Consider the following 27,993-nt stretch of genomic DNA (forward strand, 5'->3'; position numbering starts at 1 on the left):
TACAAAGAATCCCGGCAACTTTTCTTAAAATCGTTATCACATAAGGTGGATGAACCACTTAACAGTATGACCAAGAACCGGGTTAGGGGATAGGAGTGGAAATTAGACCTAAAGTTCTTGAGAACTTTAATCATTGTGCACAATGTACTATAACACTTTAAAACTTCATTGGTTTAAGTAACTAGAGATTCATTAACTTTTGCTTTAAATTAGAAGTATTACTGTGTGACTGGTTTGATGTAAACTGTCCACAGACATGATATATTAGCCAGAACAAAAAGGCTTAATCCTAAGCTACTGTCTTCAGGCACAACACATTTTCCAGGGGTATCTTACTCTAGTCCAGCTAGAGTGCGTTCACTGAACATGAATTTTACATCATACTAGAGAAATTTAAAGGAAACAAGATAAAATGCTAACTACTTGGATGATCCACTTTTTTCTACTACCAGAATCAACGTTTAATTGCATTTTCATGTTTAACTGACCCTAGTGGGACTTATGCAACAAACAAACTGTCAACTGTCATGTGAATATAAGACACAATTGTACATATAAGTAAGCCACTATAATGCCAATGAGGATTCTTTAAAGACTTACTCATTCTCATTCAAACTTCTGCTTAGTATTTAATATACTCAGTTTGTACTGAATTAAAATGTTTTACATATGTTCTGAATGAATGCAGTAGCCGCCTAACCAGTGCTGGGTGTCCCCACTTGTCTTCTGTAATCAACTCTTCTGAAACCTATAAAGCAGTGGTTATTTAACTCTGGGGTGCAGCAGGCCCCTCAGAGGACCTAATACAAGTTATGAACCCTCTTGAGAGGACGTGTATGCACATTCCTGCTAAGCCCTTCACAGTCCCTAATTTGGACTTCCCACCACCTACTAATCAAGTCCAAACTCAGTCATCTATTTCCCATCCTTTCCAACTGTACACACCAGACAGGTCTACCTCCTGCCCACCCAACATGAATACACCGTCCTCTTTTTCTGGTTTGCCTTCATGGTTCCCTCCTGTTGCTTTCCTGCACAAGTGTTTGCTCTTGACAAATCCTTCCTGAGAACCTAAAATACCTCTCATGCCATAAGGGTTTCCCTCTGCCTGCAATCAGATCATCTGATCCTTTCTGAATGCGGAATCACGTTACCTGCATCTCTTATGCAGCACTCCACGTCCTCCACTGTATTACACAAGGAATCCAGAAACAGAGGACATGGACACACTTATGGTTGAACTACTTGTTAGTTACATTTCCAAACAACAAGCTCCATATGTCTTTCCTCAACATCTACATAAACCTTTTCATGCAGAGTATCTCAGACACTGTGCTTTGTTTCTGTCTTCACTCATTTTCTAGTCAATAAAATTCTTAGGGGCAGAGCTGGTAGCTACTGCATCCTGTGTCCCCCACAGTCTCCAACACAGAGCAAGCAGACACCCGATACAGAATACTTGAATATTTGGGCATCGGTGTTTTCCAGGCATTTCACACATCCTGTATCCCCAGTTATATATTTCAAGGATCTTTTTTTTTTTTTCCTACTGAACAAATAATACTCTACCCTTAGTGGACAAGTGACAAATGAGAACTTACAATCCAAAATAATGATTAAGCTATTCTTATCCATCCAATATCTACTCACTGATACATACAAATTCTGTTCAAAACAATCCTTCAATATATTAAGAATTCTTACCTAACGACCATTAACTCAGGAGCGAGCACAAAGATGGATCCTCTACAGAAGTAATCCAAAAGTGAAAGCTATTATCCTTTAGTACTACTGCCAACAAGTTTAACTCGGGTTATAAAACAAACTCAGAAAACAGAAACAAAAAAATCTAGCTTATACATATGCACACTACCCGAGGCAGTAAAACAGTATAAAAGTATAGGACCTTTTTAAAAATAAACTCTTAAACATGATATAAAAGTTTATGACTGACTGATTCATGCTACTACAAGGATAAACTTTAAAAATATTATGCTAAGTGAAGGAAGTCAGACATAAAAGGCCACATATTGTATGATTCCATTTATATGAAATATCCAGAATAGGCAACTTCATAGAGACAGAAAGTAGATTAGCGACTGCCAGGGAGAGGGTAACACAGAGTCACTGTTAATGGCTTTTTGGAGGGATGAAAACATTCTGGAATTAGGCAGTGGTAAAGGTTGTACAACTCTGTGAATACTGAAAACTACTCAACACTTTAAAAGGGTGTATTTTATGGTATGTAAATTATAATCTCAGTTTTTTAAAGTTTATGACACTTTTGGCTTTTATCTCAAAGAAAAATTTTTAAATAGGAATCTTATTTTATAGTCGTTTGTTTTCTCCAGCTGATCCAAACTAGCAGTATAAACTGGGCCCTACCAGGCCCTTTTAAAACCACAGGTTTAACTGAAGAAGAAAAAAAAAAAAAAAAAAAACCCACAGGTTTAAATTTTTCTCAATGGTAACTACTAACTGGCCAACATTTGTATATAAAATTTTCATAGGAATCTAGATTTCTGGCTTCTTACAAAACAAAACAAAACTGGAGTTCTAAAAATACTAGGCACACCTGCACTGCAACAATGGCTCGCCGCTGAGCAGCAAAGAACATACCTGCTATGTGCCATGATCTCCCTCATGCCCTACTGTCTCCTAGACACTAAAGCCAAGTGTCAGCTGCCATTTAGCTTCTCAGTTGTGAGTTTGTTATCCCTGGTCCAAACAAAGGCCATTTACCTTTCCTTCTAGGGAATACTATGAATTGCGGCTGATACATTACAATGTAATCCTGTAATTAGTAAAAGGGTACAAATTTCCAGCTATAAGTTCTGGGGCTCTAATGCACAGCATGGTGACTATAATTAGTAATGCTCTATTATGTACGTATAATTGAAAGTTGTTCAAAAACATTAAATGTTATCTACACACACACACACAAATGGTAATTTGTGAGGGGACGGAGGTGTTAACTAACCTTACCGTGGTAAGCATTTCACAATATGTACATGTATCAAACTGTCATCTTGTACACCTTGAACTTACATGTTATATATTAATAATCTCCCAATAAAGCTGGAAAGCAAATAAAATAAATTTTAAATATAATCATGCATGATTACATTTTTATTAACTGCAAAGAGAAAAAAACCTGACAGTGACACCTGTTGAATAAAACCCTGCAATAGTTACAAATTCATGCTGTATAAACACTTTAATGTGGAGGCGAGGGGAAATCAAGGGAAAAGTTCATGGTTCTACTTGTACAAATAGGAAACAAGTTATTTTCATTTCACTTACAATTAAAAGTTATTTTCATCTACTAAGAGAAAGTAGTACAGTAGTAACTTCTTACCCCCATGTTGGCATTGGCACAAAATGAGAGAAAGCTGTCTTATTTAGATCATTCACTGGATATGAAAACAAACTGTTTTATTTACTCATTGATTTTATGTTTAAACAATCTAGAACCCCCTTGATGCTTACGGGCATAAAGAAAAACAACCCCTACCCAATATTTAGCGTCTACGTATTAGACTATTTACAAGACATAAGAAACCAAAATACAAGATGAATATGGAAATAACATAGAAAAGCAGGCTCTACTGCTTCCTATCTCAAGTGTAAATGAGGACTGAGCTAAATACAATGTCAAGTACCTTCCAGCTTTAAAATTCTGCGTCCTTATCCAGACCTCCTCCTTCCCTCCAAATAAAATAATTCATCTAGATGAACTGTCTGTCCTGTAGACGGGAAAGGTTAAAACCGTATTTGTACTTCATTTCACATCCAGCATCACTTTTAATAGCTGATAAAATATCAACATAGAGAGGACTCCTAAAAGCAGCTATTCCCTTTAAACCTGACAAAAACAAACTCATTTCTCAAAGTCTTCTGAAAGAGAGACCAAATGAGCCAATTACTTAGTATTTTAGGGGTAAAACCCCAATGTTCTTTTCTCCCCTGTGAGCCAGAGCACTTTACTAACTTGCCCAAATATACTCAAGTTTGAAGGTGATATTTTAGATACCATTACCAGTGAGTATCAACAAACATTATACAAAACTAGAATAGCATCACAATTGTTTCATAACTGCAATTCCTACCTACACACACAAATGCAAAGGTGAAAGCAGATTTTATACCCAACTGAAAACACGATCCTGTTTCAGTTTAAATCTGATGGTGAATAAAATGGGATGTCCTCCTAAAAGTTTACCAAATTTCTAATGCACAGTATGATCCAAGTAACTTTTTTCCAAAGTGTGGGACCAGAGACAAAACAAAAATTTCTACTTCCACTATGATTTATGGAAGAGCAAAGGGCCATTAGATCAGTAAAGATTAGTGCAGAACCGAGATCGTGACTTTCACATCATTAAGAGTATGAGTTAACAGTACAGGAATTAGCAGAAATTGGTTTATGCTTTTCCTGTTATTCTCTACCAGTACTGCCCCCCCCCAGAACTTTCTGATAATACAGATGTTTCATATCTGTGCTGTCCCATACCAGTCAGGAGTCACATGGAGCTACCCAGTACTTGAAATGTGGTGAGCAGGAATGAAGAGCTGAATTTGTTTTATTTTATTTAAAATTAAAGTGAATTTAAATTTAAGTTGCCACATGTGGCTAGTTGCTATCATATTGGACAATGCAGTTCTATAATTTAAATTTCAGTGTATAATCTTGATTGAACAGTAGTTTTTCAAAGTATCATGTCCTGATGATGTTAATACCAGCTAAAACCTTCCTGATACCAAATGATACACAAGTTCAGCCATTAGCCTAACCAAAATAGTCACTTATGAAATGACACTACTTAGGTTCAGAAAGAAGGTACAATACTCACTAAGAGACAATATTGAAGAATGCATCTCAAGGTTTTCCCCATTGTCTTTCAACAGGGGATCTCACTTTTGGAATAGCTTCCCGATGCATGCAAGTCACCTTCCCTTCAGACCTGTTCAATTATCTTCTACTCGGAGAAACAAATGGCAAAAGTAAATTCTCAGCACTAATAAGTCTCCTGAGTCTCCGTATATTTCATGTTAATTCCTTTTTCTGCAAGGAGAGGTACTAAGGTTTGGACACCTCTGCACCGCCTGAAAGCCCTGTTACCCACGTCCCGTGGTTTTAGGTGTACAAGTCACTGACATCAGGGCGATTTAGTTCCTAGACACAAAGTATTTCCTCAATCCAAGAGAGTCACGACTCTTTCCGGCGCTTCAGGTATTCCTGTCTCCGCTCTTCCCAAGTCAAGAAAAGTAACCAAGATGGTGCATGCGATGACACAAGAAAACAAGTCTAGGAACTTGCACCCTGAATACCCAGCTCCTGAGCAAAATCCACCGCCTCTGACCCGGAGAGGGCTGGCCTAGAGCTGCCAGCATACCAGCAAGGTCGTGACCCTTGATCACAGCCGCCGCAGGCTCCGCCCGGAACGGGAAGCCACCTGTTAGGCCCGGGCCTCACCTGGCTGGAGGAGAGGCGCGGACCCGGACGTGGCGCGGGCCCCGCCCCTCTCGCGGCGGCCGGAGGCGGCACGTGGGCTCCCCGCCCCGGCTGCGCTGACAGGCGGGCCGCCCCCTCGCACCGGACCCGCCGAGCGGGCGCCTAGAGGCCCACACCGCCCGCCCGCCCTCGCTCCCGGGCCGGGAGACCCGCCCCGCCGCCCCTCGCCTACCTGGTCGCGGAGTTTGAGGAACGCCATGGCCGTCGCCGTCGCCGCCGCCTGGCCACCGCTACCGCCCCAGGAGCCTCGCCCGCGCCCGGGGCAGGCGAGTTGGCGGCCGTGCGCCCAGGAGTCCGCGGGCGGGGGGCGGCGCCGCCTCCCTCCCCGCCGACCGCTGCCGCCGCCGCGAGGGGTGAGGAGCCGGCGGGCCCGCCTCCTCCGAGGAGGACTCTCGCTCTTTCCTCCCGAGCTTCCTCTGCCCCTCTGACACCGCCGCCGCCGCCGCCTCCTCACGCCCCCTTCCCAAGACACCCGGGCAGCCCCCACGGCCGCGCCGGTCCAGCCCGCTGCAGCGGCGGCATCCAAACTCCACTCCACAATATTACCACCACCGCCCGCCGCGATTGGCCGCCGTGCGGGGGAGAGGCCAGAGTAAGCCGAGCGCCCATTGGCCACGCCGCCGCGCTCGCTCGGGCCCCGCCCCCTGGACGGACGGGGATGGGGACGGGGAGGGGGCGGGAGGAGGAAGCGGCGAGGGTGGGCGCGGAGCCGCGGCGCGGCGCGGGGGCGAGCGAGGGAGCGCAGCCGGGGGAGGGGCGGCCAGGTGCTCCGGGCGCGCGCCCCGGTCGCGGTGGGCGGAGCCCGGGGCTGGAGGTCGGGGTCCGGAGAAGTTGGGTAACGGCCCTGGGCTCGCACGTGGAGGGAGCGTGCAGACGCTCCCCAAAGCGTAGAGAGGCTGCAGGGACCCGGGGAAGGGCCGGAAAGGGCGTGAGAGGTGGGCACCTGGGGGCTGCAGCCTTCTTGGGAGCGGCCAGGGGAGGGGGGCTAACCCGACTCGCACGTGGAGGGAGAGAGGATTCGCCCCTTCGGCAAGATGCAGGAGCCAAGGGAGTGGGGTGAGAGGTGGCCCCGGGGAGGCGGCTATTCTCCCGGGGGTGGGGGTGGGCACGGCCGGAGGGAAGGGGGAGGGGGAGCAGGAACTGCCCGGGTCTTGAACCTCGAAGGTGAAAGAGCGCCCCTCGCCCGAACGCGCCCCTCCGGACTTGCGGAGGTTAGAGGAGACGAGACGGGACGCTGGTGGTTGCTGCCCTCTTGGGGAAGGGGCGATGCTGGCATTCTGGGCGGAAAGGCGGCATCTTGGCAGCCAAACTGGTGTGGACGCCCGAGCGTTTCTCCGCTCGCAGTTCCAATCCAAAGCAAGGCGATGGTTCTCTCCTAAATCCTCCTTCCAGGCTTGCATTCCCTCCGCCCCATCCCGTCTTTTCTAGCATCTGAAGGCTTTGCCTCCCACTCGAGAGAAATCAATTAAAAAAAAAAAGATGTGCTAAATTTCCAATAAATAGCATCCTTGGGTGGAGGAGGAGAGGAATGACTCCCTCACCCTGCTACACACGCCCCCACGCCACCCCACAGCTCTGAAACGGCTTTTCTTTCTTCGGCAGCGCACAGTTACCATTCCAGGCTTGTGTGGGAGAAGACTGTTGTGCTCTTGTGCCTGTCCACCCGGGCGACCCCAGCCCTCGGTTAATACAAGGTACAGACGGTTAGAACACAAATGTGTGACGTCAGGCTTGGTCTTATAAAGTCCCTTGTTCCCTTCATCAATTGTGTCTCTTGGGACAGAGTTTATTTAGAGGATGGATCTGAGTCTAATGGCAGTCAGGAGAGAAGGAGATCTATGCCAGGACTGTCCGTGTCTGATAGCGCTGCACTTACAGCAAAAAGCTGCTTTTAGCCCCATGAAAAATGAAGATATCGGAGTGCAAAATTAAAACACGGCCGATTAACTAATAGCACGATCCTTCCAATATTATGTGACATACCAATGCCTTGATTCTATAGGAACTATTTCCTACCTAAAATTATATTCCTCATCATAAATTGTATTTTCTGCTTAAAATGGAGGGATTCTCGTAACTATGAGGTTAATGCTCATGGTGAAGGAAGCCAGGCTGCACTTGCTTTGCACTGTGATCAGTACCTCTCCCCCTGTACCTCATCAACTCCAGCACATAAAATAGAGTTGTTTGTCACCCAGCCTCTCCTGTCAGTTCGGTGAGGGTGAAGGAGTTAATCCTGTGAAAACACTTGAGTTCTCCAAAACAAAGGTGTTGTGATGATATTACTAGAGTAATTTTTAAAATTTGGGGTTTTATGTTTGGTTGGTTGGGTTTTTTGGGGGGGGAGAAGTAATTATGTTTATTTATTTTATTTTATTTTATTTTATTTTATTTTATTTTATTTATTTTTAAATAGAGCTACTGGGGATTGAACACAGGAACTCTTGCATGCCAAGTAGGCGCTCTACCACTGAGCTGTACCCTACCCCACTAGAGTACTTTCTGATCACATATCACCGTTGTCAACAATTACCCATGTGCTATATCCAATACAGAGATCTTAGTCCAAGAGTGTAAGAATTTACCCTTGTTCATACAAGAGGTTGTTAAGCACTGTGGATGTCTAGCCAGGAATTAATACATCCCTTTACCCCCGACCACCCACTCCCAATAATCTCTCCTCTAAGAAAGTTCTAGAATGTAAAAGTAAATAGGAACTTGATTAGAAACCAGGCGAAGATTAACTTCTAGGAAAACAAGTGCATCTGAGAGTATGAATGTCAATTGTGGATGGAGTATGCATATTAACAGGTTTTAGGAGTGAGCTAATGAATCTTCTCTGGGCTCTTCTGAAGTTTTCTAATTCACAATAATTAATGAAAGTATTGTATAAGTCACCATCTCCGACAACCTTGCAAAGAAAGAAGGCTCCAAGCTCTCCTGATGGATGGTGCTTAATATCCAGCTTGGTTCTCTCACCTCCTCCACCCTGAACACCGTTGAGTTTGCATCTTAATTTCACCATTTGTAGAAACTAAGCATAATATTACCTGGCCTACTCATCTCGTACAATCAAGTAAGATAATGATACGAAAAAACTGTGGGAACTCTGCAGAACCATTCAAATTTAATGTTGTTATTACAACAACTACGTTTCCATAGCTGCAGAGAGGCTAATAGTCATTCTGAAAAATAGGAGTTAGAAATCTATAAAATTGAGCAATAAAGTGAAATAAGATTCATGTTCAAATGCTGAAACTCTTTTTAAGATCTTTACTTTAAGGTTATTCTGGCCTATTATAAAATATTCAAGTTTTAAAGGAATCTATAGTATTAAAAAGTCTCATATCATCAAATCCAGTGAGGCCAGGAACTTGAATGATATTAGTAATCTCTCTCTCTCACCCTTATCCCCCCACCCTTTCCTAATGTCGCTTTCATTCCCCGTAACTACAGCCCGCGGCTCTGCTCACATCATAAGTACTCTGCAGTCACAAAGGACACCTCAAATTCTAAGTCTCAAGGAATGACTAACTGGTTAGGCTAGACTCACGTGCCCATGCCTCCGCCAGTCACTGCAACAAAGGAAGCAAGATCTTAGAACTGAGGACAGCTTCCGTTCAGAATTCACATCTGAAATGGAGAGATGCCACATTGATGTGAACTCCCGCGTAATCGCTGTGGGCTAGGCAGCCACACCAGAGGTTACTTACTGTGCTGCAGTGTGTTGGGCATTGGCCACGACCTTATGTGCTTTGTGTCATTTAAGTTTTTCAGTAACCTTTTGGGGTTAGGAAATGGGGGCCCAGAGAAGTTGCATGCCCATAGCTACCCAACTAATCAATGGCAGGGCCTGGATGCACGAGGACCTGAAAAGTTTATTGGTAGGAAATAGACAACTACCGATGACTTTTGAGCCAGATAATCCTTATATTATAAAATGATTTTTATGAGCCTGAAATACGTGGAAAAATGCATATACCAAACTGCCAAAGCAGCACAGATATGTTCAGAGACCTAGAGGGTAGAATTGGAAGACCCTATATATGCCTGAAAGAGTTTCTGGAGAGGAGAAAATAGAGCATAGAGGAGAAGCAGTCTGCATAGTGATGATGTGTGAGCCAGTTTCAGACTTGAAGAAAAATGGGTTATCAGATCAAGGAAGATGCTAAGTCTCAAGTAGAATAAGTTGTTTAGAAATTGAGACCCGTACATAGTAGTGAAATTATGGAATACCAAACACAATAAGAAAATGTTTAAAGTTACCACGGAGAAAAGTCAAGTTATCTTAAAACAAATGACAGTCGTCCTGTGAGCAGATTTATCAGCAACCACAGGTTACAGAAGATAATGGAAAATATCTTCAAAGTATTGAGGGTCCATAACTGAGAAACTAGAATCCTATTCCTAGCTAAACCATCTTTCAAGAGGAAGAACAAAATAAACACATTTTAAAAATATAGCACTCACAGATGGTTGTTGAGAGAAATACTAAAGAATATACTCCAACAAGAAATAAGCTGAACCCAGAAGGAATATGTGAGATGGGAGACGGAAGGATAAATAAATTAGCAAATAGCTTGATTAATTTAAGTCAGTGGTAATTTTTTTAAGTGCTAGTATTCTGGAATTTTAAAACCAGGTGAAATTAAAATATTAGCCTTTAAAATGTCATTCTAAGTAAAATAAGCCAGAAAGACAAATAAAAATGCTGTATGATATCACTTATTTGTGGAATCTTAAAAAAAAAAAAAGACAAACTTATTTGCAAAACAGAAACAGACTCTCAGACATACAGAACAAACTTGTTACTGGACAGGAGTGGAGTGGTGGAAGGGGATAAACTGGGAGTTAGAGATTTGCAGATATTGACTGATATATCTAGAAGAGATAAACAAGTTCATGCTGTATAGTGCAGGGAACTTTATTCAATATCTTGTAGTGAGTTATGGTGAAAAAGAATATGAAAACATATATGTATGTTCACGTATGACTGAAGCATTGGGCTGTACACCAGAAATTGACACAACATTGTAAACTGACTATACTTCAAAAAAAAAAAAAAAAAACTCCTAATAGATAAGCAGAGAAAAGGTTAGAATATCATAAATCCAATTAGCTTGATATCATGGGAGAGTTATATGTGTACACACACAAACACACATAATCAACAGTAAAAGAAAAAAAAAATAGTCCATACCACTTCTCCAGGACACTAAATCCAGCCATTTTACAGGTGAATTTTATCAAACACACAGGAAAAATACATTTCCTTTTTCTTGTTTCACAAAGTAAGAAACTAGGAACCAAGTGTATAACCAAAATTTGTGATGCACCAGGTGCGACTCCGACACCTTATCTTCCAAACCGACAGTTGGACATGTCCAAGTGCACTTGTTTCAACAGCCAGGCCATTCAGAAGCATTTCATTTAGTCAAAAGCTAGTCTGAGAGGGTCTCTGCTGAACTGTTTCAATTCTCTTTCTGCTGGTGACTGCCCTTCTATGGTTGAAATACACTGAAAATGCAGATAATAGACTGCCTAAGAGAAAAATATACAATTGAATGCAAAGTATGATATAAGATCTGTTAAAAAGCAAGCAAGCAAATATCTGAATAGAAAAACTTTTTTTTTAAAGACTGGAAGAAAACATAATGCAACATTAAATAAAGTTATGTTTGAGTGACAGAAGAATCAGTCTTCTGTTTTTCTGTATTTTTCATATTTTATTTAGTGAGAAATTAAGTAGTTTACAAACACATTGGTGCTTCATGATTTCATTACTTCATTGGAATAAAAAAGGCATGAGACATAGAAAACAACTATCAAAATGGCAAAAGAAATTCTAACTATATCAATAAGTACATTAAATGTGACTGGACTAAACACCCTATATAAAAGGCAGATTTTATCAGGCTGAATAAAATAGCAAGACCCAATTCTATGTCACAGGCCAGCAAGAGACATACCTGAGATTCAAAGGTATAAGTGATTGAAAGTAAATGATGGAAAAGATACAGCATGCAAAAAGTAACCATAGAAGACCTAAAGTGGCTATATTAATATCAGACAAGATAAGCCTTAAGACGAGATATATTACTGGAGACATTTTTGATAAAGGGTAAGAACATCTAGAAGACAGAACAATTACAAATGTACATACATCTAAGAACCAGCCCCTGAAATGTATGAAGCAAAAACTGGCAGAAATGAAAGGAAAAATGGAAAAGCAATAATAGAGATTTCAACACCCTATGTTAAATAATTGCTAGAACAACTATAGGAGACTTTAACACACTATCAACCAACTTGTCTTTCATATTTATAGAACACTCCACTCAATAATTGCAACATACACATTTCTTTTCAAGTGCATGTGGAACATTCTCCAGGATAGACCATATGCTGTAACCCAAAATAAGTCCCAATAAAATAAAGGATATTGAAACTATATAAAGTGTGTCTTCTGATCACAATGGAATCAAATTAGAGATCCATGACAGAAATAAATCTGGGCAAACACCACATATTTGGAAATCAAGCAACACACTTCTCAATAACCCATGAGTCAAAGAAGACATCACAAGGGCAATTAAATAAGTTGGACTGAATGAAAACAAAAATACAACATTTCAAGGTTTATGAGAGGCATCTAAAACAGTGCTTAGAAATGCATAACTTTAGATGCTTGTATCAGAAAAGTAGGAAGCTCTTAAACCAAAACTGAAGCTTCCACCCAAAGAAACTAGAAAACAAAGAGCAAACTAAACCCAAAGCTAGCAGAAGGAATGACATAACAAATGTTACAGCAGAAAAGCAAAAGAGAAAAAAAAATTTTTTAAGTTGGTTCTTTGAAAAGATCAACAAAGTTGACAAACCCTTAACTAGACTGACCAAGAAAACAAGAGAAAAGGCACTAATTATCAAAATCAGGAAAGGAAAAAGGATATTGCTACCAACCCTACAAAAATTAAAAGGAGTATAACGGAACATTATCAATAGCTTAATACCAACAAATTATACAAGTATGTGAAATGGACAAATTTCTGGAAGTACACAAGCTATCAAAACCAACTCAAAAAGAAACTAGTCAGTTGACTAAACCTATGAGAAGTAAAGATATTGAATTAGTAATTTAGAATCTCACAAACAGAATTCCTGGCCCAGATGGCTTCACTGATGAATTCTATCAAATGCTTAAAGAAGAAATAATATCAATCTTTCATAAAATCTTTCAGAAGACAAAGAAGAGAATATTTCCCAACTTATCTTGAGGCCAGTGTTATTACCCTGATACCATAGCCAGACAAAGACATCACAAGAAAAGAAAAATACAGACCCATCCCTCATTAATAAAGATGCAAAAATCCTTAACAAAATATCAAATTGAGTTCAACATTAAAAAAAAAATACATGTACCATGACAAAGTTAGATTTCAGGAATGCAAGGTAAGTTTAACAGCTGAAATTCAACTAATGTAATATACCATATAAATGGGATAAAGGGTTAAACCCACATAACCTCAGTACAGTAGGAAGAGCCAACAAAGGAGACTGAGTGGGATTAAAAAACAAGACAAAAAAAAAAAATCAAGGGAGAATGTATTTCAGGAAAGAGAGTGGTCAACTGGTTGTGTATTCCTAAGTCCAATAAAAAGAGAAATGAGAACTAACCATTGGATTAAACCATGTGGAGGATGCCGACAACTTTAGGAAGGGTTTCAGGAAACTGGTATAACTGAAGATATGATTGGAATGAGAAGTGGAGGAAGGAATACAGATAATTTTTTTCAAATAGTCTTGTTTTAAAGGGCAGCAGAGAAATGGGGCGGTAGATGGAGAGGAATGAGAAGCCTCAGGGAAGCTGTCTTTGTGTTTTAAGGTGGGAGATATTATCTATATATAGGGTGAGGACTGACACAGTTGAAAGGGGGAAACCGACCATGCAGAAGAGAAAGCAGATGCCTGCAGGAGCAAGGTCCTTGAGAAGGCAGGAGGAGATGAGATGCAGTTCAAGGGATGAAGTCGCACATCAAGAACTCTGAAATGTCTGAGATTTTACCCTACTTGCATGCTAACAGGTTAGCCTGTCACAATTTCCTGGAGGCCGGCCGAAAACATGAGACTCTTGGGTCAGAGACAAAGGACTTCATTTCTCACAGCAACAGCAGTAGCCAGAGTATTAGAATTTTCTTGCATCAATTTCCAGAACCTCAGTTCCAATAGAGCAACGCGAACAGGGCCAGGTGACACCTGCACAGGCAGTGGGTTGCATTACAAGTGAGGAAATCTGAGCTCAGTGAACCGGAGTCTTTTATCTGGGGCAGTAAACATGCCTGTCCTTTGCTCCAGAGGGAGACATTACCTTTATGACAGTGGACAGTCATAAGCATCCCTGATGTTTGTTCCAAAGGGACACACTATCTCTATCTCCAAAGGTGTTCACTCTACAAATGTCCTTGATAAGGGAGCCTGAAACAAAAGAAATGTGAGACACATGGAGAATTGTCTCAACAGAAAGTTTAGCCTCAGTTAAGAACATAGACACTTCATCCATTTTGAGGTGTGGAGATTGGAGGAGTAGAAAAGATAAGATACTTGGAAAAGATGCTGTTAGCTCTCTTCTGTTTAATTTTATTTTCTTCCCAGCACATCAGTAGGTGAGGACTGGACGTCAAGAGTCCGGAAGAGTGGGAGAGGGTAGACTATGGAGATGACTTAGTGGGCACTGCTGAGGGCCTTCCTATAATTTATGATCCTAAGTTTAAAGAGCACAGTGATGACTTTTAACCAGGTGTGTTCCGCTGCTTGGGTGTAGGGACAAAGCAGGCAGAGGGTTGGCTTTAACCAGGATGGGAGTTTTTCCAGGCACGTATGGTGGAGAAGGAAAGTGACAGAGGTGTTGTGGACATACACGAAGGAGTGATGCCAGTGGTGGGCCAGGGAATCTAGGCTGGATGAAGCAGAGAGTAAGGAGGGGAAGGACAGTGAAAAGTGGATGAGGCCAAAGGATCAGAGTTTCTGGTGGGGGTGAAGAATGGTTGGAGTCGGGGTATTAGAGAAAGTGAACTAGACAGGAGGCAGTAGTCAAATAACAGTGCTTCAAATCAAGAGCCAGAAGGTATATGAGCGTGGGCCTAGGTGGCTGAGGTGGGATGGAGGAAAAGATCACTGGAGGAGAGGAGTTCGGGGAACCGAGTGGCCAGAGTGCCAGATGGATCCTTGAGGAGCTTGTCGAAGCTGCCCAGAGTAACTGGAGTCATGTGCAGAGGAAGACAGGCAGGCGCTAAACTTCAATGAAGGAGGGGAAGTAACTGCAGAGTTACTGAGGACTCCAACAGAGAGGGATGGCGGGTGTGTGGGCTGGTGGCGGACGATTCCTTCATTCCAGAAGTATTTATTCATATATGACCAACTAGGCATGTGGGAGAGATGGATGATCATTGCTGTCCTCAAGAAGTGTATGAGCTAACTTGAAGAAAATCCATACACATAAGAAGCTAAACAGCAGGGCAAACTTGGCAGTACAGGTCGCAGAAGGGTCAGGAGACCTGAGGTCTCCTTCCAGCCCTGCCAATAATCAGCTGTGACCTTGGGTCAATCACTTAACCTCCCCAGGCCTCGGGTTCCACGTTTGCATATGGATGGGATGATTCCCAAGCTACCCCAGAGCCCAATATTCCCTAATTCTGTGATACGAAATAATACGTCTATTGCAGGAAAGTTAGGAAGAGTAAGCATGATTATTTAGATGTTAGAGAAAGGAAATTGAAGCATGAGGCACAGCATAATTTGTCCGGCATCAGACTGTTAAGCCAGGTCCATTGTTGCTTGTGTTAGTCCATATAGAGGGCAGAGCAGATGCCCCCGTCTGTGTTTGTTTCCCTCCACTCACACAAAGTCGTGTTTGCATTGTGTCTCTCTCTGGTTCTGATCAGGTCATGATCACTTATGTCAAAGAACAAAGGAAACAATACCTTCAGAACCCATCGCTGGAACATCTACGTTCAGCACAGCCCTGAAAGAATACATTTTTATAGGAGGCAAAGAGCTGTGTTGCCCTCTAGGAAATGTATGTCGCATTAGAGTAATTAGGCTGACAAGCATTTCCCTGAGGGCGGACGTAATGATTGGGTCCAATAACCCTTGACAGCAGCGTAATGTTGGGGTGAGATTAGAAGTCAAGGTTTAGAAGGATACAAGTGAGGTAGAGGGGCTATAAACAGCTTTTCTTCTACAACAAATTCTTCCTTTATAACCATCATATTAATCCTATATTTTTTAATATATGCAAGCGCAGTCACTTACACAGTCAAAGATGCTCATTGAGACCAACTCTATGCTAGGCCCCTTTGTAAGGGCCAGAAATGGCACAGAGAGCAAGATGGCTAAGGACCCTCCCTTTTCTCCCTTTGCCGGTGTCTACTGAGTAGGGGAGGTGGACACAAGTCAGAAAATGAATAGGAAATTTTTCAGAGCATGATCAATTCTAGGAAGGCTATTATAGAGCAGGGTGACAGTCTATCCCTTGCCATGTTCTGGTTCCCTCGATTTAGAACATAAGTACCCCAAGAGCTAGGACTTTGTAGTATTCATCACCGCACCCTCCCGCCTTGGCTAGTGAATTTTAACTATGGTCCTCAGGAAAGTAAGGCCTAAAAAGTGAGTCTTCATCCATGCTGTGATGGAGGGGACAGAGCAATGTTCCAAGCAAGCAGCAAGTTCAGTGTGTTTAAGAAACATAAAAAAGGCTATTGTGGCCCAGAGGGTTGCAAGGATGAGAAAGTGTCACATAAGGTGAGGTTGAAGCCAGAGTCAGGGGCCAGAATAATCTGGGCCTTGGAAGCCAAATGAGAGGTTCGAAGTTTGAATTTTCCTTTAATTGCTGTGGTACGCCACTGGAGGGTATGCACGAGGGATAGTCTATGACCTTATTTTTATTTTTAAAGGTTGACTCTGGCAGTTGTGCAGGGAGGAGGCAGAGGGGAGTGTGAGAAGCAAGAGATCTGTGATAAGGTATGAGGTGATGGCGGCCCGGTACAGGGGAGGAAAGACAGGGAACTGGTTGAATTTGAGATCTTGTCTGAAGCCAGAACAACTAGACAAGCTGCTCAGTTGAGTGTTGGTGTTTTAGGGAAAAAAAAAAAAAAAAAAAAAAAGAGGAGTCCAGAAAGACTCCAGTGTTTTGGCTCAAATAACTTGGTACTGGAGGCACCACTAACTGATCGGGAAGCTGGGGGAAGATTGGAGTTCTTCCAGGAAAAAACAAGGATTCCATTTTGGCCATAGGACACTTCCAGTGTCCACTGGGCTTCCAAGTGGATGTGAAAATTAATGGTTGGTATGGCAAGATGTTGGCGCTGAAGATCTTCTTTTGTGAGTCACTGGCATTTAGATGCTCTGTAGAGCCACCAGCCTGAGTGAGATCACCAAGGAAGAGCATGTGGACATGAGAGCTGGGGACCAAGCCTCGACCATCTGTCAGGGGACTCCAGTTTGGGCCTCCAAATAGTAGGGTATTTTACGTAGAATCGCATTACCGACCGGTTCCATCAGTCAGTTTTAAAACCCCGTTTTGTCTTCCTCCCTCTCAGCAAGCAGTGAGAGCCCATTGTGGGGGGAAGGCATCTTGGTGAGAAACTTTAAGCACACAGCAGCCCCTGGGACCCGCCCATCGGCCATCAGCTACACAGGAGAGGCTGGGACCCGCCATGCCCTCTCCCATCCTGCAGAATTCCCCAGCGCCCTCCTGTCCTCTGTTTTCCTGTGTCTGTCTTTCCATTCTCTCTCTTTGGTTCCAGCTAGGTCATGCTTGCTTACCTCCACTTTCAGCTACACTGTGTCTTCTTCAAGGCCAGGATATTCGCTTACTTATCTTTCTATCCCTTATCGTGTTCTGCATTTCCTGGTTTAGAACAGTGAAGAACCACGAGAGCCAGGACCTTGTCTGTTAGGTTTACCCCTATGCTCTTGGAGCCCAGAACAGTGTTTGTGAATAAACATGCACAGAACAGATGAATACAGTCGCCGTCAACATGATGATGTTCTAGATAGGTGATCAGGTGCCCTGCCTCAGAGGAAGCTTTCTCTCTTTTGCTCGATAGATGTCACCTCCACTTGAGCCGTCCCACTGCACGTGCTAAGCCCGCAGTATAAAGAGGAACTTCATGTCTCACCACCATTAGGGACTCTTTCCAAGAGTCTGCGGTGCTGAGGAAGGTGAGAACAGGGCAGGTGTTTGTGGTCCATGGGATGCATATATGCACTTGGGAGCTGGGGTAAATCATCTGCAAAGATGGCCAACAACAATGTCTTTCATCCCTATACGTACATGGTGCTCCTCCCAACAGGAGATGCAGTTTGTTCCCCTTCCCCTTGAACCTGGACGGCCTTGAGACTTGCTCAATAGAATGCACTCCAAGTAACGTCTTATGAGTTTGGAGCCTGGGCCCTAAGAGGCCTTGCCACTGCCCGGTTTTACCGTCCTGGGATCTGGACACCCTGTTTGAGAAGCTTGGAGTTCTGGATGACGTGAAACCACATGGAGAGTGAGAAGTCCAACTATCCCAGCCACCACAGCCAAGGTATGAAACACGTGAGTAAAGCCGTCTGGGATTCTCCAGCCCAGCCAAGCTGTCGCAGCCAACCAAGCATGGCAGAGACAAACCATCCCTGAGGAGCCGCACCTGAATTACACAATCACGAGAAATAAGAAATGGTGTTGTTTTAAGCCACTGCTCTTGGAGGTTACTTGGTATTTCGCAGCAGATAACTAAAATAGGATCTGTTTCAGGAACCGTTTTACAACAGAACTTCTAGAAACACATTGCATTTAAAAGCAGAGCTGCAATCTCTAGCAATTATCTCTTATCTCAGCACTTTCCCTTCTAGGAATCTATCCCATAGATATCCTTGGACAAAATACAAGAAGATATATTGGCTATTCACTGCAGCACTATTTGTAGTAGCATCAAACTTCCAACATCTCAAGTGTCTATCAGTAAAGGACTGGTTGAATAAGCTGTGTAGCATCTAGGTGGTGGAGTACTATGCAGCCATGAAAAGGGATTATGGACACCTCTGTGAACTGCTGTGGTGTGATCACCAGGATATAAGGTTGAATGAAAAAAGCAAGGCAGAGAAAAGTGCTTATGGTATGCTATGCTATTGTCTGTTTAACTTACTTGTTTTTAATTGAAAGGATAAAATGTAACATTTCAAAAGAAATTGTTACCTATGGGGGAGGGAGGGAATAGGGTAAATGATGCCACAGGACTATAATCTGCAAACTCTAGATTTTGGGAAACATTATAGAAAAACCAACCCAGTTTCTGTAACAAAGAAACATTTTAAAAAACAAAAGGGATAGAATGGGAACTCAGTGATTAAAAAGAGGGACTTAATTTATTCCTTTGATAACTATGTAAGTTTAAAAAGCTAAAGCTCTAAACGTTCTTAGAAACAATGATCAGTACATAGATGTAAATTTTAAAAATATGTGCAGTAAAAAAAGAGGAACTTAAGAGTCTATCAACTGCAATTTATGAACATTTTTGTATTCTGAATTGAATTAAAAAACTGAAGTAGTGTATGAGACAATGGGGAAATTTAAACATGGGTTGAATATTTGATGACATTATGGATTTATTATTTATGTAGAATAGTCATAGTGTGCTTATATTCTTAAAAGAATCTTCACATATTTAAGATACACACTGAAATTTTAATAGATGAAATGCTGTAACACTGGGAGTCACTTCAAAAGTATTGCAAGGATTGGTGAAGGAGGTGAAGTTAGGGATTAAACCAGACTGGCCATCAGTTGATAATTATTCAATCTGGACGATTGGTTCATGAAGGTTCATTATGTTGTCCTCCTTACTTTTGTATATATTGAGATTTTCCAAAATAAAAAGTTAAAATAAAAAAGAAGGGCCTCTGAGACCCGGTGTTTTAAGGGCCCCTGAATCCATTTTTTTCATAATAACACACCTTTGGTCCATCATGCCCAAGTCACAGCATCTCTGTCCAGTGGAAGTTACGTGTGTCAGCAGTGGTGGGTATCTAGAACTCTATATGATTGACACCATCTCAGTGGTTTTCAGGTTACAGTGAGTTCTCAGGAGGTCCAAGTGTTGTTGATGTTGTTGTTGTTTTTAATAATCTCCTGGGTTATTGTTATCTCTTACATAGAGATAGTATTTAGGAAAAGTTTTGATCCACATGTAAATAGTCCCTTCTCTTCCAAACATGTGTCATTCATCTGCTCAATCGTTCTGCACTCTTTGGTCCCGTTGGTGCTATGAGAGGTCCCGGTGTCAGGCAGAAGGGGTGCTGGTGTCAGGGAAAGAGGCCTCCCGCCCTGCTGCACACGCCTGTCAGCGTGCACGCCTAGACGCTTACAACACCGTGGACCATGGTGGGCAGAAAACAGGTCTAGGAAAGCACAGAGGAGGGACCTGGCTGCTCAGCCTCAAGCAAGAGACTCGGGGAGAAATGTTGGAAAAGGAGGTGTTAGAGCCTGCTAAGATGCTGCTTTGGGGAAAGAATACCAAAGAATCGAGTTTGGCTTGTTTGGGAGGAAAGATGTAATCTGATGCTTTGCACTTTATGAAATTCTTTCACTTTCAAATACCAACGTGTCTCATCTCCTTTCTCCAGCGAAATGAATGCTGTCTCTCAGTGCTTCTCAAAGTGTGGTCCCTGGACCAGCAACACAGCCATCCCTTGGGAACTCCCAGCCACACAAATGTAAGAGCCCCACCCCGGACCTCCAGAAACTGAAAACCACAGATGCGGTTCCACAAATGCAGCTTTGAGAAGGAGACAGAAGCCTGTCCTTTCATCCACATTTTTAAAAATTATGATTTCAGGGGAAATATTGAATCTAAGGTATAAAAATATCATAGCTGGGCTGAGAGCCAGCCTGAGCAGTTCTGGTGGAGAGACCAGTACTCCATAAAGAGGACCACCAAGGCCAGGCGGGGCGGCTGCTGCCTGCCACCCATGAGCACGTACTGACCAGGTGAATCTAAGCCTTGAGGAGTTCAGGCCCCCAGTCTCCTTCTCTGAGATAACTGTACTTGGCCAGAGCTACCTGAGGCCAATAGCTAAATATAGAGATTATCTTCTGAGAATGTGAGTTACGTCAGACAAAGTATAATGGGTAATAAAACTGTATGATGAGGGGAGGGTATAACTCGGTGGTACAGCATGTGCTTAGCATGCACGAGGTCCTGGGTTCACTCCCCACTACCTCCATTAATAAATAAATAAACCTGATTACCTCCCCCCACCAAAAAAAAACCCAAAACAACAACTACAAAAAACAAACCAACAAACAAAACAGAAGCATAACACCTAGAGGGCCGCTTGAAAAAAAAAATGATAAAAATTTTGTAAAAACATGTAAAAACTTTTCACTTCTTTCATGACTCCCAGAAAATTTTAAACAGCCCACGTAGCTCACACTTCTGGCTTGCATTGTATTTCTATTAGACAGCACAGGTAAGGTGTGTATGGAATGGAGGGTGGGCAGGAGACAAAATGTGACCCTTTTTTCCCTCTGGCTCTGAGCAGGAGCGTGGTGGGTGTCCAGACCACAAATCGTCATTTTTTATTCATGCGTCATTTGTGTTTATGTAGTGAAGACAGCTGGATGATACTGGCTGATAACCATCATGCAGCAAACATCTTTCATATCCTTATTCAAAAAGCAATTTTTCAATTCTAGGAACCAGACTTTGTGATCGGAGGAGAAGGCATGGATCGGTCAAAACTAGAATATACAGTGGTATATACCCCAAATAGCCACTCCCACTCCCCCACCTTGACTGCTTCTGACATAGTTAATTCAACAGGACGGTGTTTCCTTCTGATCTCAGGCACAGCACCGGGGTCCTTATCCACACCAGCTGAGAAGCTGTGTAGCGAGGAAGAGACGCTGCCACAGTGCAAAGCTAGGTCGGCCTGGCTCCAAGACCGGGTTTCCTCATTATGCCACGCAGATTTGCACTTAATAACTTGTGCACACTTATAGTTTTATTTCCAGTTCAAGTCAATAAACTGTCCTTCTGATTTATAAATCAGCATCTTATAAATTTGGTTGGTATGAGTCCATCCCCGAGAGACCAAACGTCTTTTTGCTACGTTGGCAAACTTGAATATCTGATCTTATCAACAAAAAGCCCGTTTCTCGGGTGTTTTGGGGAGAGGGAGGCCTTCTCCAGGAGCTTTTCGCCGCATGCCAGGCCTGATGACATCTTTGAACACAACAGGTATGGTCCTGCCATCCAGAGTGGGGACATTCACTGTACAGCCACACAGAGCCTCCCAAAGAGTGATCCTGGCTGGGCAAATGACGTCAGAGCCATCTCTCTTAAAGACATTGTGTGGCTTCTCCTTTAAAACAAAGACAATGTCAGCTGGAATGTTGTTGGAGGTCTGGTCTCCTTCCTTGGGGAAGGTGATTTTGGTTCCATCTTTCCACCCCCGCTTCACTTCGATGGTCAAGATTTTGTCTTCTTTGCAAATGCTCTTTCCATCAGGGTTCAGCCGCTTATGAGAGATTTTCATGTTCTTGTTACAGCCGCTCTAGATCTCAAGTGAGACCCTAAGGTCGTGGGTGGCAGGGGGATCTTGCTGCTTTTGGGTGGACTCTTGGGCAGGACGGGAGCAGCCAAAGTTTATGTTGGTGAAGCCACCCATGTCCATGGGGAAGCCAGAGAACGGGTCATCAATGTCCATGCCTTCCTCCCCGCTGCGCTGCCCAAAAAAAGGTGTCAAAGGGATTCCGGCCACCGAAGAACTCAGCAAACATGGCATGAGGGACTCCACAGAATGTGTAGTGAAAGAGATACAGTTAGCAGCACCGCTGCTCCCGCCGCTGGGGCCACCGCCTTTCAGGCCTTCCTCCCCGCAGCCGTCCGAGGCCTCGCGCTTGCGCCGGTCGTTGTACACGTCCTAGACCTTGGCGATCTCCTTGAACCTCTCCTTGGCACAGGGCTCCTTGTTCTTGTCTGGGCGGTAACGCAGCGCCTGGCGGCGGTAGGCCCTCTTGATCTCCCAGTCCGACGCACGTCTGGTAATAGTCCTTGCCCGTTGCCCTCCCCTCCCCCTCCCCCTCCCCCTCTCCCCCACTGCCTGCAGCCTGCCACCCAGCTGTGAGGGTCCCCTGGTCCCGGACTCCAATATATGTATTTTTTATAGTGAGAATGTTGACACTGCTGCTATTCCAAAAAGCTTATGCAGCCAGAAGGCAGATTTATCAACCTGAATGAGTGGTGTGACCAAAAGGGTGATGTCCCAGAGGAAGTGACACTGAGAAAATGTCACAGTGAAAGAACTCTCAAGGATATTTGAAAGTGCAAAGGATAAAATATTGGAGGCTGATCTAAACTTAGCAAGGACACGACAGTTTGCCAAGACATAGAAAAGACGCTCTGAAGGGCATGCTGTTCAAACTGCTCTCAACAACAGTTTTATAGAGATAAAATATTTCATCAATGTTTCTGTTTTAAACAACCATCTAGTAAATAAATATTAGTTTTTATTTTTAAATTATCCCTTTACATTTACAACTGAAAGTAAAAGTTTTTAATGTTTTGGCAAGGTATTTTACAGAACAGTTGTAATTTATCCCATTGATTAGTAAGACTGCTTTGCACCGTTCTAGTTTGCACGGTCAATTTTAGGCTCCTGAACTACCGTGCAAAGTGAGGACTGCCTGTCTGTGGGTAAAACAAGAAGAAATCCAAAATGGCAGCACTGCACTAATGCTTTGGCAATGCAAGTGTATTTTAAAGCGTGATTGGGGTTAGAAAAAAGATAAAAGATGCAATAATATTGCAGACCCATCTGCCAATGCACACCTACAACTCACATAGCTATTTCAAAAGTGTGTGACACATCTGAGACACAGGCGATCTGGGTATTTCTCTACCTGAAGGATGAGAGCATGAAAAGGACAGGATGGAGAGCAGGTGTGAATCCCTAGGTACCATCTCATCCCTGGAAAACATGGCGGCCAACATCAAACTATCTTGACATTTGCTTCCTTAAGGAAGGAGTCTCCACCTATTACAAGGCTACTGGCTGCAGGTCTGTCAGGACTCTTGCTGGGCATTTCTCTTGGCTCTGCCTTCTGCTTGCATTTTGGCTCTATTTCAGGCTGGCGCCAAATCACGACAGCTGTACCGGCCACGGCATCCAAACGCCACGCTGTCCAGAGACAGATAGGGGCTGTCTGTTTCAGAATCTCCTTCTCAGGCATAAGGGGAGGCCCTCCAGCCCATTGACCAGAACTGGACCACATGGCCACTGTATCAGTCAGGGTTCAGCATGGACAACAAAAGCCATTCTATGCATTCCAGATATAAAGGACTCAACACAGAATTGGGGCATACACGTCTCCTGGGAGAGCCAGAGGGAGCAGAGTTCAGAAACTCTATCCTCAACGATCAGAGGAGTTGACCCTGAAACACCTAAGTGTGTATGTAATTCCGCAAGTTTGTGCCAGGAAGCTGCTGACAGTCTCTCATCTGCCTACCTATCCAGCTCCAACCATCTCCAGAGGAATAACACCGCCCTCTTTGCAAATCTTGCCCCGGATTCCTCTTATGAGCAATAATCTGAAACAGGCAGAGATGGTGACTCTGGGAAGCATGGTTCCTGGACTTAGAAGGGAATGATAGTGGAACCACACTGCTGGCTGCAGACAACCCAGCACACCCATCCCTACACCAGCCCCAGCAGAGGGAACAGGACACGGTGACCGGCTTAGGCCATCAGGACCTCCCGTTAATCCTGGGAGTGGGGTCAAGTCACGCTCAAGGAGGACTGACACCCATCCCCACTCCCAAACCAGTGCTGGACCAGGAAGGAAAAGGAGGAAAGGGGCTGGTGAGACAACTAGCCGCACCCACCACGTGCTGGCCACACCATGATTGTCATTTGCTTTGCAAATAAACATATCAGCAACCAAAGTAGCTAGCCATATATTTTAAAGAAATGTGCTCTGTAACATTCACCATGCATACCTGTTATTACCCACAAGGTACAGTCTCCTGCAGGCAGCTCAAATCCCTTGCTAAATTGTAAAATTACAGTCAGCTGATTGGTAATGGATAGCGTTAGTGCATTCAGCCAAAAGTTAAAGCTCCTTTTAGAAAATTCCTCCATTAGCTCTTCTCTCTCCAGGTAACTGGGCAGATTTATTTGTCTGCTGCTTCTTTATTTGCTTTCCCAGCACCTCGAGCATATCCTTGATTTAGTGAGCTTATTTCTACGACTCCAGTTTACAAGATCAAAACCAAAAACAGACTCACAGACATAGAAAACAAATTGTGGTTACCTAAGGGGAAAGGGCGGGGGAGAGGTTAAATTAGGGGCTGGGGATTAACAGACACACACTTCTGTGTATGATAAAATAAACAACAAGGTCCTACTGCACAGCACAGGGAACTATATTCAGTACCTTGTAACAACCTACAATGGAAAAGTATATGAAAAGAAAAAATATATATGCATGTGCATATAAAAGTAAATCACTTTGCTGTACACCTGAAACTAACATTGTAAGTCAACTACACTACAATAAAAAAATGTTTTAAAAATTTACAAGACCGACCATCCCCCTTCCTGCAGCTTATCTTTCTGATCTCCACTGGGCTGTTGTTTTCCATCCCAGTTAAGGCCATTCCAGTTTCCTCAGAGACTGGGGTTGGTGGGGGGCAGTTTTCCCCTGGGAAAAGGAAAGCTGGTGGCTGTGAAGCCATCTGGGGGCCCAAGAAAAGAATGCAAATTTCAAGGATGTTAATTGCTGATTTTCTCACCCAGGCTGTTTACCGTAAATCCTTTTTGTAAGAAAGGACTGAGGACCAGCCTTTTTTTTTTTTTTTTTTTTTGCAGGGGGGCGGGGGCTGTGGAGCTGGGTAATCTGGGAGAGTTATGTATGTGCAGGTGCCAGGGAGTGGCTTCTGTTCTAGAAGGGCCTCAGCATTTCCTCCCACATGACTCCTCCAATATGCGAGCTGCATATATATTTATAACTCTGCTAAAAAAGTGAACTTTATTAGCAGAGATAACTGTCATCATTCAAGCAACTGCATCCTGTAAAGGCAGCAGGATAATATATGTTCCGTCCTCACCTGCAAGTGGAGGGGAATTATGAGTCGCTACCTGGACATAAACAAGGAAGGAGGTGGGGCTAGAGTTGCCTGCCCCTGGGGGGAACCTGAGGGGCCTGCAGAACATGTCCAAATACTTCTCTCAGGGAGTTGGTCTGTCCTCAGGGTCAGGACTTCATCATGCATTTTTGCATCCCAGCATCTTGGAATCTGAAAAACATATGTATATGTATATATATGTATAACTGGATCACTTTGCTGCACACCTGAAACTAACACTGTAAATCATTGTTAGCGATTGGAGGAGCCTTCCATCAATGTTTGTTGAGTGAATGACTGAATGAAACGGTCCCTGGAACGTGCAATGGTGCCTGAATTGTTCTCTGCGTGTGTACTTCTCCCCTTCCTGTTCCAACATGTATGCTAAAGCAGCGGAGCCATAGCTGTGCAACTGGAGAGCCCCACTCACCATCACTGTCAGACGGGGGTGCTCCAAGCCGATGGCTCTCACCCTAGGCGGCACCTTAGAGTCACTTCGAGGGTGTATGGAAATCCCAGTGCTCAGGCCTAGACCTCAGACCAGAGGTTAAAATCAGAATCTCCCAAGCCCAGGCCCAGGCATGGCATCTAAGCCCCAGGGTTGAGAACCACAGCTCTAAGCGGGCAAGGAGGCTGCCCTGGCTCAGGAACTGGGGACCTGGATGACATTGCTTGGTACAAAACGGTGCCAGTGCCACGTTCCCGGGGCCCAGGTGCAGATGGAAAAGAAGTACTTCTGACGGGACTTAGGAATTTGTTTTCGTGCCCCTCTGGAATTTGAGGAGGGGAGGGTGTATCACATGTCTTGGGAATGCAGAACCCTTCACACAACAAAATGATGCCATGCTGGGAAGAGACAGGGAGCCACTGGGTCTCTCTCCTGCCCTGGTTAGTGACCCCTCTCCAGCCTCCAGGCCACCACACACGTGGGCTTGGAGCTTGCTGCCCTGCTGCCCCGCTGCCTCAGTCCCTGCCCCCACCCCCACCCCAGGTCTCTCTGGTGACCTCATACCGCCCTGGGGGAAGGTTGGGGAGAGGTGGGTCACAGCTGTTTTGGTTTGGAGCCATCTTTTGGGGAGGGGGCCGCTGAGCTGTGACTCAGGAAATTCTAAGTCGCCACACGTAGCAGCGAGTGTGCGTGTCCGTGGGAGGTGAGGAAGGCAAACAGAGGGCTGAGAACCATGCCAGGAACCTGCCGGCTGGATCATCAGAACTGCCTATAAATAACCAAGGGAGCGGCGAACGTGCTGGCGAAGTTATTTTGTAAAACGGTACAGAGGCAGAATCAGGGCTTCCCTTGAGCAAATCTTCAAGCTGGTCCAGGAGACGGAGCCCAAGTACAGAATACCTGTCTGGCGGTGGGACCTGATAGAAACAATTTCTCCAGAGAACTGAAAGCTACTCTCGCAGATGCCAAGAAACCCGACCTTTCAATTGCGCAAGGCACCTTCTTCTCCCGTGGGTGTTATCTTCTCCCCTGAGGCAGTGAACCACATGCATAGTCACTGATCGGCTTTTAGAGGTCCAGGCAGCAAACCCAGACTTCCCCTGAATCGCCCTTCTCATGAAGCCTCAGGCCAGACCCCAAGACAGGCCGCGGGGCCCCGGCTGAAGGCCAGCAGAGAGTCTTGCTCCCCTGGGTACGGACCAGGCCTCCAGTGCGTGGACTTCATGACAACTCTTCCCCTGGCTTTGAGCCCTTTCAGGCAGCCACACGCCTAGATACATTCTGAGTAGATACTGTTACTGCAAGTCTGGCCTGGGTAGAGGGTACTGAAATGAGAGTATGATCGTTTCTCTTACCGTTCTGAAAATTGACTTCAGTTTTTTTGAACATCTTCCAAAGACTCATAAAATGGCTCCTATTTCATGGCTTGAGAATACACCATGGAGAAACAGCTCAGGAAAGTAACTGAAAATCATCCACACCCAAGTGTGGTCTCGTTTCTCCAACTATTTAGTGCACAGTCCTCTTCTGCCCTGGGACCCTAGCCATGGCAGTGGTGACGTATTGAGTGGAAGATTTATTTTAACTTATTTTTGATTTTTCTTTGGGGGGGGCGGGTAATTAGATTGGTTGGTTGATTGATTGATTGATTTAATGGAGGTACTGTGAATTGAACCCAGGACCTCATGCATGTTAAGCACGTGTTCTACCACTGAGCTATACCCTCCCTGTTAGTGGCACATTTAAAGTAAAACATCATACCATTCGTCCCACAATCAGCTCTTATGAGACTTACATCATCATAGACCTTTAAGGAAAGAAAAGAAAAAAAACCAACCTGTGTGTTGTGGAAAATTTTGTGCAAA

The 27,993-nt window shown here is 44.0% G+C and overlaps 1 protein-coding gene, 2 long non-coding RNA genes and 1 pseudogene across 9 annotated transcripts in view; 1 reads left to right on the plus strand and 3 right to left on the minus strand.

The window, feature by feature from the left end:
- Positions 1 to 6,048, minus strand: part of ANKRD28 (ankyrin repeat domain 28) — a 156,435-nt gene extending 150,387 nt beyond the window's left edge. For all 4 annotated transcript variants that reach the window (XM_031468010.2, XM_031467723.2, XM_031467776.2 and 1 more), the window contains exon 1: positions 5,688 to 6,048. Coding sequence is in view for 1 of the 4 variants with exons in the window: in XM_031467723.2 (XP_031323583.1) it covers positions 5,688 to 5,714 (27 nt within the window). In the remaining 3 variants the exon portion in view is untranslated. The remainder of the gene's footprint in view (positions 1 to 5,687) is intronic.
- Positions 6,049 to 6,231: 183 nt separating this feature from the next.
- Positions 6,232 to 21,473, plus strand: LOC105104360 (uncharacterized). 4 transcript variants are annotated; one of them, XR_010382892.1, is made up of 5 exons: positions 6,233 to 6,571; positions 7,118 to 7,209; positions 17,620 to 18,669; positions 20,177 to 20,266; positions 21,249 to 21,473. It is a non-coding gene; the product is annotated as an uncharacterized LOC105104360 (long non-coding RNA). The 4 variants fall into 4 exon arrangements; XR_838564.3 differs by lacking the exons at positions 20,177 to 20,266; positions 21,249 to 21,473 and having other exon boundaries at positions 6,232 to 6,571; positions 17,620 to 17,734; positions 17,866 to 19,482; XR_010382890.1 differs by lacking the exons at positions 20,177 to 20,266; positions 21,249 to 21,473 and having other exon boundaries at positions 6,232 to 6,571; positions 17,620 to 19,484.
- Positions 21,474 to 21,691: 218 nt separating this feature from the next.
- Positions 21,692 to 23,535, minus strand: LOC105104368 (dnaJ homolog subfamily B member 1-like; annotated as a pseudogene).
- A 1,869-nt stretch (positions 23,536 to 25,404) lies between these two features.
- The window catches only part of LOC135322365 (uncharacterized), a 47,296-nt gene continuing 44,707 nt past the window's right edge, over positions 25,405 to 27,993 (minus strand). Inside the window, exon 4 of the long non-coding RNA XR_010382894.1 lies at positions 25,405 to 25,851. This is a non-coding gene — a long non-coding RNA (uncharacterized LOC135322365). The remainder of the gene's footprint in view (positions 25,852 to 27,993) is intronic.

The sequence above is a fragment of the Camelus dromedarius genome, chromosome 2 (assembly GCF_036321535.1).
Source record: "Camelus dromedarius isolate mCamDro1 chromosome 2, mCamDro1.pat, whole genome shotgun sequence".
NCBI lineage: Eukaryota > Metazoa > Chordata > Mammalia > Artiodactyla > Camelidae > Camelus > Camelus dromedarius.